This window comes from Nymphaea colorata, chromosome 3 (assembly GCF_008831285.2).
Source record: "Nymphaea colorata isolate Beijing-Zhang1983 chromosome 3, ASM883128v2, whole genome shotgun sequence".
Lineage (NCBI taxonomy): Eukaryota > Viridiplantae > Streptophyta > Magnoliopsida > Nymphaeales > Nymphaeaceae > Nymphaea > Nymphaea colorata.
In genome coordinates this window covers 25559443-25572224 of record NC_045140.1, presented here as the reverse complement: position 1 = coordinate 25572224, position 12782 = coordinate 25559443, and the positions used below count along the sequence as shown (strand labels likewise).

Here is a 12782-nt window from a genome sequence, read left to right as displayed (position 1 = left end):
CTAGATCTTAATTTTGGATGATGGATATTATGTTACAATAATGATGAATCTGAAATTGGACCAAGAATGTGAATATTGGATGTTAGATCTAAAACAAACTTGGATTATGAACCCTGGTGTATCTCATGTTATGATAATTTGGATCTTAATCCTAGATGACTCCTGGAGCCTTGGTCTTGGATTTCAATATGACCTTAGCTGTTCAATATGACCTTGGATTTTGGAACTGGATCAATAGAATCCTGACTAAGAACTAGATCTTTGGTTTGATGTCTGAATCATTAATGTGAAATTAGATCATGAATCTTAACATTGGATCTCCAGTTGAACAAAGCTTTGATTTAGATTAAATTAGATTTCAGGGCCACGTCCTAAACCCCTAACCTTGGAAACCATATCCTGGTCATGTATAACACAGGTGCAAAGGGGCAGAGCCAAAGGGGGCTCCATGGGTCCTAGCCCCACGTCAATTTTTTTTTAATTTACATGTATATTTTTAAAAATTTTACTTGTCTTACATAAAAGTTTTGAATTTTGACAGGTGTCAAAATTTAGAAACTTTAATTCGGCTGCCTTCTCATGAAAATTTTATGGCTCTGCCTCTCTGTAGGTGCATTGAATCATGTTAGATTAGGTTATGGATCAAAGATGAATACAAGATTGAACAATGTCTCCTTGAGCATTCATGTTCAAAAACCTGAAATTTTGTTGATCCATATACATTTTAAAATGAGTCCTTTCAATATTAGAACACGTCATGTATATAGGAATTAGAGACAATCAATACGTAAACATTAAAATATAAAATATAGTCATTGATTTGATTACCTTTAGTAAAAAACTTCATATCAATAGGTCGGGTTTTGTCTTTCTAGGTGAGTTGCAAGTTTTCCACAATGGGATGTCTATATATATGTATGATAAAAAGTTTGTATGTAAACAATGATCCAACTCAAGGATTCTTTTGAGTCCAAATCAGGGAGGAAAAGGCAGAAAACAAACCGGGTCCAGCCTTTTTGTGAATATACCTTTTTTTAGATGTGGTCACTTAAATATATTATGTTCACTATTCTTTGTTGGACACGCAAAAAATATGATTTAAAGCTTTTCATTTATTAAATAAACTATCCAACCCCTAATTATGATATCTTTTTGCAAGTGTTATGAAATGGAGTTCACAGTAAACTCAAAAATTTGCGTTGACGTCGTTCTCTCTTTCTTTATATACAAAATAAGTTTGATTAATAACGAATATGGCTAAAAGAGATAAATATAGTAATTGGGAGTCGTTAAAAATTTTGATCCTACTTGACAACCCAAAAAGTTTTTCTCGAATATACATTCTAGGGAAATTTATAAAATTCAAATTCAAATAATTTTATTAGTTCACAACGCCACTTTTAGTGTTTTTTTTTCTAAATTTTAATTCTCAATTTTAAGTATGACTTCGTGCATGCATCTTTAAAGGCTCCTCCAAGTCAGACGCCATTATTTTTCCGCGCACATGATTGGCAAGGTGAATTGCATTGAATATTTTCAAAGGAAAGGCGTGACGCTTAAGGAGATGATGAAAAACCAACGAAGACGCGTGGGATGCTTAAATGTTTTATATAACAAATTCAATTTTTTGTACAATTAATCTCTTTTTTTGTTTCTATCGAAAACAGAGAGAAAACACTTTTTTGCTGAAAATAGTTAAAATTAAGTATGAGTCTGGCTCGATAAGGAGCCAGGTCTGGGCCAACTTGATACTCGAAACCTGGCTCTTGTTTGGGCTCGCTCTGGACTCGATTAAATTTTAAAAAAATATTTTTTAATATAACATAATATATAAATATAATTAATTTTAATAAAATATGGTGCCCCTTTTTTCGAGCCCAAGCCTGAGTAAGATCGAATACCCGGTACCAATTATGAGCATAGCATTACGTTGATGATTACTTGATTCTTTATGATTACATGATTCTTTAAGCTAGAATATTAGGTGGACCAATTCAGTATTCAATGCGACTTTTGATGGCATTAGAAAGACTGATTAAAGTAAAAAAAATATATAAATAATGGTTTAAATTTGGGGAGCAAGAAAATAATAGTCTTTAGGTTGCATCGAGATCTATACGTTAAACCGTTCAACTTCAACATCACAATCTCACTTTTTATTTAAAATTTAAAAGAATAACATTTACGATAATAAAATACGTGCCTTCTATAACCCATCACAGGCATGTGTGTAACGGACGAATCATGCTTTTGCATACACACTTTTTATAAATGAAAATCATTAAAACATAGTTTAAATTACTGTAACTGAAAATAAAAATCTTTTAACTAAATTTTTCATTTTTGTCCGTTTCTTGAAATTATAGACAAAAACACCAAAAAAAAAAAGTGAGTTGTTAATGTGAAACGCAGAAAAATAAACCGAATAAAATGCAATATGTGATTTTTGAAAAATCACTTTTACTCAAAATAAAATAGTCTTTTTATTTTTGTATTTTAACATTTTTTATGTTTCCTTATAAATTAATCTTACAAGTCAACTAAATCTATAAAGTTTTAAAAAGTTGGCAATTATTTTAAAAAAAATATTGTTGTCCATTTTTGAGGAGAACGTGTGTCTGCTTGTTGTTTAATTATTTTATATCTCCTCTCCACCGAGAATCTCACCGTTTTTTGGCAAGAGGCAGCCAATAGCCATTGGGTGGTAAAGAAGATAAAGAAAAGCCGGACGGCGATGGCGAATGAAGCAGCAGAGATGGCATCGCCATCCGATGAAGAGGCAGAAGAAAGAGAAGATGGAGCGACCCTTCCCTCACAAATCCTCGTCGACGAGATACTGTCTCGTCTCCCTGTGAAGACTCTCCTTAGACTGCGGCTCGTTTGCCGCTCATGGCGTTCCCTGGTCGACCATGACGAGCATTTCATCGCCATCCATCTCGCTCGCTCCAGGAACGCCACCAAAATCCTCAAAGAGACTCGTCGCAAGGTCCATTTGTTGGATAATGAAGGACGTCCGCCATTGGAGAAAGGGGATAACCAGTTTTTCCCGATGCACAACTTCAGCATTCGGTCCTCTTGCGACGGGTTGCTCTGCTTGGAGGCCGTTGACGGCCGAGAGCACCTGCACGTTGCGAATCTCGCGATGCGGCAGTGCGTGACTCTGCCGGTTCATAGCCGGCCGGATTTGAAGGCTCGGATATGCGAGCTCATCCGCGACCCTCTGTCCGGACTTTACAAACTGCTCATAGTACAGTGGAACGGAAGCGCCTCTTACTCGGAGATTATGACTCTCTGTAAAGATTCATCTTGGCGAAAGCTGGATATTGCCATCCAAGTTTCAGGAGCTTGGGCTTTCGGCGTTTCTCATCCTCGCGTCAGTGGGGCCGCTCATTGGACTAACGGGTTCTCTTCGACTGGCTGCATACTCGCATTTGATATCAGTGACGAGAAATTCCGGACGATGGTGTATCCTGAATGTCGCTGCCGCGAGAGTTCCTGCAATGGGCTACCGATGTGCCGGCATTTGGTGTGTCTTGTTGAGCTGGATGGCTTCCTGCATGTGCTTCACTTTGATTCCCTCTGTACCACCATGGAAATGTGGGTGATGAAGGATTACAGTAATGGGATTTGGTCCAGGGAATATGAGCTCAGAGTAGGATTCATTCCTGGGGAGTTGCAGACGGGACTTATTCGCATAGATCCTGTATCCGTCATCGGCGGTGAGATTCTGTTGTGGGTTTCTTCCGCCTACACGCAGCGGCAGTATTTGGTGTTGTACCATCCTGAACAGAGAAATTTTCATCCTTTCAAACAAGAGGAGCTACAATTGGAGAATGGAGTTAATGGTGTCTCTCCTTATGTCGATAGCCTTGTCTGCTTGAAGCAGCTTGCTTTGCCTAGAGTTGCAAACTTCGGTCCCCATCTTGCTGCTTCTCACTGTAAATGCTAAATTCGTGCGACCATTCACACCTTGTACTTTAGAATTGAAACCGGTCAGGAGGCATGGTAAGCCAGACATGATGTGGGGAATTCTGTTAAGTGTTAACGTGTTCTCTTGTGTTTATTTGCCAGTCAAGTGGACTTTATAATGTATATGCCTGAAACTACTCTTTGTATAATCTGTATTTTCAGTTTCGTGTCGAAAAGAAAGGTCTACTAGTTCCTTGTTTGTTTCCAGAAATGTCGATAGCAGAAACTGATACTTTCTGAAATTCCAACTGCTTATAAGATGATATAGACGCACGAATGCCATTTACGCCAGCAGTTTGTGGTTCATATTGGGTGGTGCAGCGATTTTTGTCATGTTTAGTAGATTGGCATAGTTATGAAATCAACCTTCTCTCGAGAAATACTCTGTGATTGGTGGTTCTTCTGCGGGGAACGGAGTTCTTTTGCAGTGTGTTTCTCTTGAATAATTAGGTTTGGTACATCTTGCTTAACATTTAAGCGCTTTTCCGCTGCAACTGTTCCCCATGATGCATTAGAAAAATTCCTCTCGCAAATGGCTTCTTCCACTCGTTAAGTAGCTGGAGTTTGTCACTTATCGGCGAAGCTTCATCGTAGTAGCAGAATTCTATCTGCACGTTTGTACTTCTGTCTGGCTTCTGCCTTGAACTTAGTTTACTTACAATTCGTGATGCGGCTGTCATTTGATATCCACATCAGGATTTCTTTCTGAATTATTATTTTCTATCTAGTTCTTCAAAATGCGTCAGTTGGCATGGGAAAATGTGCTTATCTGGTATATTTCTTGGGAAATTTGTGTCGAAGAATTTCTCATATTCCCCTGCGGTGGATCCGTAGAACATGATACCAGATACTAATATCTGTAACAAACTCTCTTTTCTGAATCACTGGATGATTTGTTATCTGTCTCAACCTATCATGTGCAATGCAGATCATTGTACAACACATCATGATTGTACATTAGGTGACGGACTTAATAGTCCGTTGTACTTCCCATTAAAATTTAACCTTTAAAAGAGTTCAATGTCTTCAGCCAGTTCTTGAATTCAAAGCAGGTGTGCCAACCACCAACACTTAGCAAGAAAAAGAGCGGAAAAGCTTTCGTCATGGTTAATAGTGTGTGTGATTACATTGTCAGAGTCCAGTTTAATCCGAAGTATAAAGGACGTACCCCGAGTGATTTTGCACGGTAGAGAAGCTTTGGTTATGAAAATGGTGCAGATTCATGGCAGATTGAGTGTTCCCATAAACATTATTTAATGGCTGTGAAACAAATTTACATTCTGCACAAACTTATCTATGACACAAAAAAGGAATGATCAGAAAATAAGCAAGATAGAAAAGAGTTGGAACTTTTTAATGATGAAATCAAGAGCTAAGAGGATGTTGGCAGCAGCAGTAAACAGTTCGTTACTGTCCAATGGATTTGCCCCAGAGGTTGGGGCAATGTTCCATAAACCTGCCTTAATCTTGGGTTTGCATCTCTCTCTCTCTCTCTCTCTCCCCACATCCAACCGAACATATGATAAAACAAAAAATACGAACTAATAAAAATACTTTCTTTTTTATCTCTCTAAACATACGAACGACCTAAATTTTAAAATGATGAAAGAAAATATTCTATAAAACAAACTGAAAATATGTCAATAAAAAGATTTTCTCTCTCTACACATACGAGAAACCTAAAATCAACATAAAATCGAAACAAATACCTAATAAAACATGCAAAAAACATTCAGGCAAATAAAATATTCTCTCTCTCACTCTCTTTCTGTATAGCCATATGAACAACATAAAAATCTGGATACTATGAGAAAAGTTAAAAAAAAAATATTCTCTCCCAGTTGTTCACTCCCTCTCTTTTTCTCTCTCTTTACACATATTAATGACATAAAATTCACATAAAATGAAAGAAAGTATATGATAAAATATGTAAAAGTATGTAAGACAATAAAAATACTCTCTCTCTCTCTCCCCGCCCCAAATAGAAACAACCTAAAATACATGTAAGATTAAAAAATACATGATAACAAGATAAAAACATATGATAAAAAAATACTCTCTCTATCTTTTCCCTCTCTTGTTATTTCTCTTTCTACGAATATAGTTAACCTAAAATCCCCATATTATAGAAAAACATCATTTTATCATAAAAACACAATAACTTAACTGAAATATAACTTAAATTTGTCAAATACAAACCACCTGAAAGTGTTTAGGTACAAAAATTCATAAACAATTGAATGTATATAGTAATAGTCACATGACCAAAAAAAAGAAACTTAGAGAGATGTTGGTGCAGCAAGCATGATTAACAATAGAGATGGGCTTATATAGAGAGCTGTCGTCCACAAGAATTAAAGTGACAACTGACCTTACAGCAGCCATTGGCCCAACCTAAACTCCTTGGCTACCCATGATTTATACTAGAAAGTAAGTGTTGTGGTCCTTTTTGGGTGCATATTGAAGACAGACATTACAATTAAAGGATTTGCCTGTCCCTTGAAACTTGGGTGAGTCTTGCAACGTCCCACCTTGCCCGAAAAAAATTTATTTGGAAAATTTATTTCCATTTTAAGACAAAACGATCCTGCCTCAAGAGCTCATCCCTTCTTTTCTTTCTTTTTTTTTTTGGATGGAGATTGTCCCATGAGAAATGAGCTACGGGAACTAAATTTTTTAAGAGCATTTCCAAATATACTTAAAATTTCTTATCCGCTACACCAATCACATGAAGCACGATCTTTGCAAGTCCCGTCAACAAGTTAATGGGCCATATAGTGCCATTTTTCCACCTGATTGATGAAGTAGGGAACTGAAAAGACTTAGGGATATGATACATCACATCTGCATGTCTCCCTTGGTGTTTCATTAATCGTTTGGCATCAAGAACATTAACATAGTAAATATTTCTTAAATATTAAAGTAAATTCATGAGCTTTCATAAATCTGACCCAATATTTACCTCAAATTTATAGAACACTATGTTTAGTCAAATCCCCCCCATAAGGAACCCAAAGGCAGATGTTATAGATAGAAAGGGCTTGAGGTCCCCTAATGGATAAAAATGGTCCCCTAATTCTTCCTGACCTTAAGGTCTCTGGGTTGGGTTGCATCAAGACGTGGGTCGTCAAGACGTGGGTGGGGTACAGTATAATTGTCAACTAGAGTGTTATGATACTATCCTTTGCAGTCTAAAAAAGTAGCTCCTAACCACCAATGCACTTTCTATGCAAACCATCTGCCCAACCAACTATGTTAACCATCCTTGCTCCTTGGAACGAGAAATGACATCTGTAAAAGATGAAGAAACATAATATGTTTAGCAACGTTTCTGAGTTGGAAGTCTGTAAAAGATCAATAAACATAATATGTTTAGCAACGTTTCTGAGTTGGAAGTCTGTAAAAGATCAACTTGAAATGATATTATAGCAGCACACGTCGGGGAAGGTTACTATTCACCGACATGTTTTTTTCCAGACATAGGTAAAAGTGACGTGCTTATCGACGTTTTCGAACTAGATGTCTTTAGCTCAACTTCAAAGCCATTCTAGTAGTAAGCATCGGTGAAGGCTACTTTCACCGATATCTTGTTCTGACGTTGATAACAATTAATCTTCATCGACATTTAAAGCCAGATGTCAGTAGAGGTATCCTTTCATCAACGTCTAGTTTCCTAAGCGTCGTTGAATCCGTCTTTTTTTTTTTTTTTTCTTTTTTGTAGTGGTAGCTTCTCATCCATCATGATCTGATCCAATTGAAGATTCACATAAAAGATCTGAACTTTTACTGTACATCAAAAGTGGAACGGTGATATTCGTCCAAGACCTGGGAATGAAACAAAACGTTTCAGGCCATCGTGTAATTCTTTGGAGGGTATACCTGAACTACTACCCAAAGATGGAAACCAACAATTTGGAAAGTTGGGAATTCCTTTTCTGGATGACAATCGTATATCCTACAAAGCATCCAAGTGGGAGATCCAAAGATTTGATGGTTCGGATGCGAATGACAACAGATATACTGATAAACTCGTAAAGCTCATCCACGTTGCAATCTAAAGGAAAAGCACTCATCCAAATTGAACTGAGGATGCGTTGTCAAGGCACCAGTCATGCTATGCCCCTTAGGCAAAAGATATTGCTCTTCATTGAAATGATGAGTTCTTGAAAACGTCATGTGTGGTGCAGGCCCAAACTAGTTTGGATCTACGTCAATGCTTTTAGTAAACAATGTCTAGCTCTGCCACTGGTATGGCGTTGGGATTTTGATTAGGAGATGTCAACACACTACAAGAATTCTAACATTCAGTGACATTAAAACATGTGATGAAAAATCTTTAGTAACGAAGTTCCTACGTTAGCAACTGAGACACCAAAAGTTGTGTGTTGGATGCTTCCATAACGCTTGCTGATCGAATTCTTTGTAACATGCATATGATGCTACATATGACTTTTACCGACAGTTCCAACTGCATTACGAAAGACAAATTACCACAAACCTTTAATCGACATTAAAAGCATGTTACGTATGCTTTAGTAACGAGAAAGTGTGTTATAGATGGATGTTGCAAAAGGATATGTAGATTCAATAATGTTGGTAGTGCGTTACAGATGTTATTATCATTTTTTAAAATATACAATTTTATATTTGTTATAATTATCCCTGATACATTGAAACGTACATAAAAACATGATGCATTGAAAAGTCCTGCATCTTCTAGCCTCTAAGCACAATATAACTTACCATAAAGGTTACACATATGTGGGTAAGAATAAATCGATGGAATCATGGAAAGCAAACAGGAACCAAGGAAACAACAGAATAGAAATTAGGGTTTCAACTAGTTAACCTCACCAATCACAAATGAATCACACACAGGTTCCGTTAAATAGGTCTTCTATGACAACATTGGATCTTGAATCCACTATTGAAATAAAAGGTCCATATTTAACTTGATAAACAAAAATAAATAATGAACCAAACAAATATATCAAATGTATGGATCCAAACTAAATCTAATATGAAATAAACTGCTCCTTAATCAGTGATGTAAGAAAAAGCAAATGTGCCAATGCCACTATGAACACAAAAGAGATGGCAGATTGGAAGAGAACAGAGCACCTCTCTTGGGAAAAGTTGGCTTAGTGCAGTAACAGAGAGAGTAGCCAAATGTTTAAGAAACTTATGCCAATATATTGGAACTTAAATAATCTCCTACCATGTGTCACAAAATGAAAGCCTAAGTATGAAAGGAGGGTATATGCCAACCTGGTCTCGATCACAAATGGTCGTTGCAATGAAGTATTATTCTCACTCTAATTTGCTCTATTTAGGCATTATGAAAAGAAATAATTGAGCCTGAAACATGTCAAACAAAAAACTACTATTTCGACTTGCTTTGTTAAGACGCTAAGGAAAGACCGATTATTGTCAAAAATGGGAAAAAAATGGCAATCAAGTCCCGAGATTCCATTTGCTTTTCAGTAGTAAAAACATCAAATTTTTCTATAAGCACAAAAAACTGTTATTAAGCTTAATTAGGAAAGCTAATTTTCATAGACAAATAACTGCATTGGTATCTCCATTAGGATAAAGTTTTAACAAATATGTTGATGATCGTTCGAAACTTATGCATAAATATGTCGATGATCGTTAGAAACTTATGCTTACTCAAACTACTTAAAACGTCTTCCAGTCTTATCTTTTTCTGTTGGCAGAATGAGATTAGGGAAACTTCCTCAAAATCACCTGAACTATGTGTTTCAATTATACAAGAAGATGTTAATATGAAGTCTGTTTAGGGCTTCAGCTACTTTGTTTATCAGTAAGTAACATTATTGCAACCAGCTTTGGAGAAAAAAGGAAACGAACTATAAAATTTATCACCAGGAAATTGAATCTTACATAAGGCAAGCAAAGAACCTGAACGACTATGTAGATGTGAGTCCATCCTAAACATGGAAACCCAATTATTGGTTCTGATTTTTATGGAAAATAATGGTTACATCGAAGTTTTCGGTTATGGGATCGAGGCTTTCGATGAGTAAAATGGATTTATCATGGTGCTATCATATGGAAAGTCACCTCATCCCAACATAATTATGCACATATTTTTCCATTGTGCCCTCAAAGCATGATAAAAATTATTTTTGGTTTGTATTTTTCAAAATTTAAGTTGATTTTTGTTCATTGATCACTAACTATAACGCTTCTTGCTTATGCTTGTGGACAAGACAATGTGCTTACTCAGTCCACATCTCTGTTACCTATGATATATCACTTTGAACTGTTTGAATATCTCCAAGCATGATTAACATGAATTGCATCGTCTTGGTGGTAGAGAGTTTGGACAGAAGTAGACACGAACTCGAAGTAGTTTTTATCATGTAATATTTTTTGCACTATGAGAACTGATTCATTGTTTCTGACCCAAGATTTTCGTTTGTCTTAGAAATTATTACCTACCAAATGGTTCTATTGTCTTCTATCTTTTGCCTTCTTCAGCAAATCTTATTTTTCTTTTGAAAGAAGTGGGGAAAACGCAATAGATCGATCACGCTCGAGCCTAGTGTCATTAGGTTAAACAGATCACTGTAGATTGATCAATCTGAAAAATGACTATCACGTAAACAATTGTCATCAGGAGGAGCGGAGTCGGGATTTCATCTTTAGGGGAGCGGAACACAGTCATGCGACTGCTAGATAAAAAATTTGAAAATTTTTAACATAGGTCAACCCTTTCTTTTCTTTACAGGGGCTAAACTAAAATTTTTGGAAAAATTAATAAGTAAAATTTAAAATTTCTAAACTTGGGTGTGAGCCCTTGATTGTCTCTCTTTCCTCACACAGACAATCTGTCTTTTTATGGGGAGCTGAAATCATCCAGCCATTCTGCTGTCCGCTTTTGCACACAACCCGATGCATCATTGGGTTGCGTGTGTGAGAGACTGGAACCATCTGATACACTTTATATATATATATATATATACCAACGTATACACACTTATGTAAATATGGATAAATTCATACGTAGAAGACACATTAATTTGAACAAACAATTTCATGAAAAAAAGGTGAAAGAGTGTGTAACTGCACAACCTAAAGTGGAACCTGAAAAATTAAAGGCAGTAAAGGGAAAAACTGAAATTTCTTGAAGGTTTCATAATTTTAAATGTTTGTCCAGGGGTGTCGTGATATCTATTCCTGGTAATATGAGCGCACCCCAACCCTGCAGGAGCAGAAACCCTCCAAAAGAGAGAGAGAGAGAGAGAGAGAGAGAGAGAAGACTCCAATGGCGCAACGGAACCTTCCTGAACTTCCATATGAGATCATCTCTGCCCATATCCTCCCTAGGCTCCCTGTCAAATCCCTGATGAGGTTCAAGTCTGTCTGTAAGTCATGGCTTCGACGAATCGAAGACAAGGCTTTCGTCCATGCACACTACAGCATGTCAAAGCAGAAGCCATTGCTTCTCTACGACGCCTTCGCCTCTCCCCACCTACCACCCAAGCTCTACTCCCTGTTGGACAAGCACAACCCTTCATTCAAAACCATTCCCTCTCAACTCTTCCCCCTCCGTTCCTTTCGCATCCAGTCCATCTGCCGTGGTCTAATCTGCCTTGAAGGCTCCTATCCTCCCCACCAAATTCAACTCATCAACATTGCTACTGGCCGCTTCCTTCCTCTCCCCCATTCGTCCACTGCATGCCTGTGCAACAGCGTCTACCACTTGCTATATGATCCTTCACTCAGTGCCTTCAAGTTGCTTCACATGTTCCATGACCAAGGGGAGATTTTCACGGTTGGAAGAGATCGGTCGTGGAGGAAGATCCCTGATACAGCCGAGGGATTGGTCTTCGTCCGCAGCGGCGATCTCCGGCAGCCGAACGTGAACGGAGTCTTTCATTGGATTAACAAGTGTTATGACTGCAGCTATGACTACCATGAAGAATCTATAACAGCCTTTAACGTTGTCGACGAGACGGTCAACGAGATGGCCAGCCCGAAGACATGCCCTGATCAGGATAAGACCTGCTGGAAGCTTCACAAGGCGTGCTTAGATGAGGTTGGAGGGTTTCTGAATTATCTGCACTTGGGTCGCTGCTGTGACTCCTTGGACGTGTGGGTGCTGAAGGACTACGCTGGTCAGGTGTGGATCAAGGAGTACAGCGTCGCCGTGAGTTTCATTCCCCGGAAGTTGCGGAAGGGACAATTCAAGATGGTTCGGACGGGTGCAGCTGGTGAAGAAGTTCTGATTGTGGCCGCGAATCGTGGTGTTTCTCTCATGGCATCTTTCAATCTCTTGTCTCAAACGTTTCATGAGTTCAGAGGCGAAGGCTTCGCGTTGGAGGCTACTTTCCATATGTTTATGTATGAGGGAAGTCTCTATGGAAATTAATATGCACATGTAGCAGCTGATGATGGTGGATTTCAATAGCAGAAGTGTCTTTTTCTTGGCCCTATATGCTGCAAGTCCAGTGGCATTGTTTGTTTTTTTGGTCGTCCAGTCTACGTGATGAGGAGAATGTATCTCTATCACTCCAGTAATAGTGCTTCTTTGTGTTCGTCGAGTCAGTATGGTTGCAGTTGTCATTTGTAATGTTGGTGATGATCATGATGATGGTCGATTTCCATAGCAGAAGTGTGTTTTTCTCTTGGCTATGTTGCAAGCCCAGTGGTATTGTTTGTTTTTGGTCGTCGAGTCTATGTGATCAGCAGAATGCATCTCTATCACACCAATAATAGTGTTTGTCTGTGTTCGTCGAGTCAGTATGGTTGCAGTTGTCATTTGTGATGATGATGACCTTTGCAAG

General features: G+C 37.9%; 2 protein-coding genes across 2 annotated transcripts; both read left to right on the top strand.

The window, feature by feature from the left end:
* Window positions 1–2683: 2683 nt before the first annotated feature.
* On the top strand, window positions 2684–4172 carry LOC116251006 (F-box protein At5g49610-like). The gene has a single exon (XM_031625056.2). The coding sequence runs from the start codon at window positions 2735–2737 to the stop codon at window positions 3947–3949; it is 1215 nt and encodes a 404-aa protein (XP_031480916.1). The 5' UTR covers window positions 2684–2734; the 3' UTR covers window positions 3950–4172.
* Window positions 4173–11260: 7088 nt separating this feature from the next.
* On the top strand, window positions 11261–12367 carry LOC116250417 (F-box protein At5g49610-like). Its single transcript, XM_031624042.1, has one exon. It carries the CDS (start codon window positions 11261–11263, stop codon window positions 12365–12367), a length of 1107 nt encoding a protein of 368 aa, XP_031479902.1.
* The last annotated feature ends 415 nt before the right edge of the window (window positions 12368–12782 follow it).

What these genes read in the sequence shown, in the direction of transcription:
- LOC116251006 (XM_031625056.2), top strand. Translation starts at nt 2,735, where the DNA reads ATGGCGAATGAAGCAGCAGAGATGGCATCGCCATCCGATGAAGAGGCA.
- LOC116250417 (XM_031624042.1), top strand. Translation starts at nt 11,261, where the DNA reads ATGGCGCAACGGAACCTTCCTGAACTTCCATATGAGATCATCTCTGCC.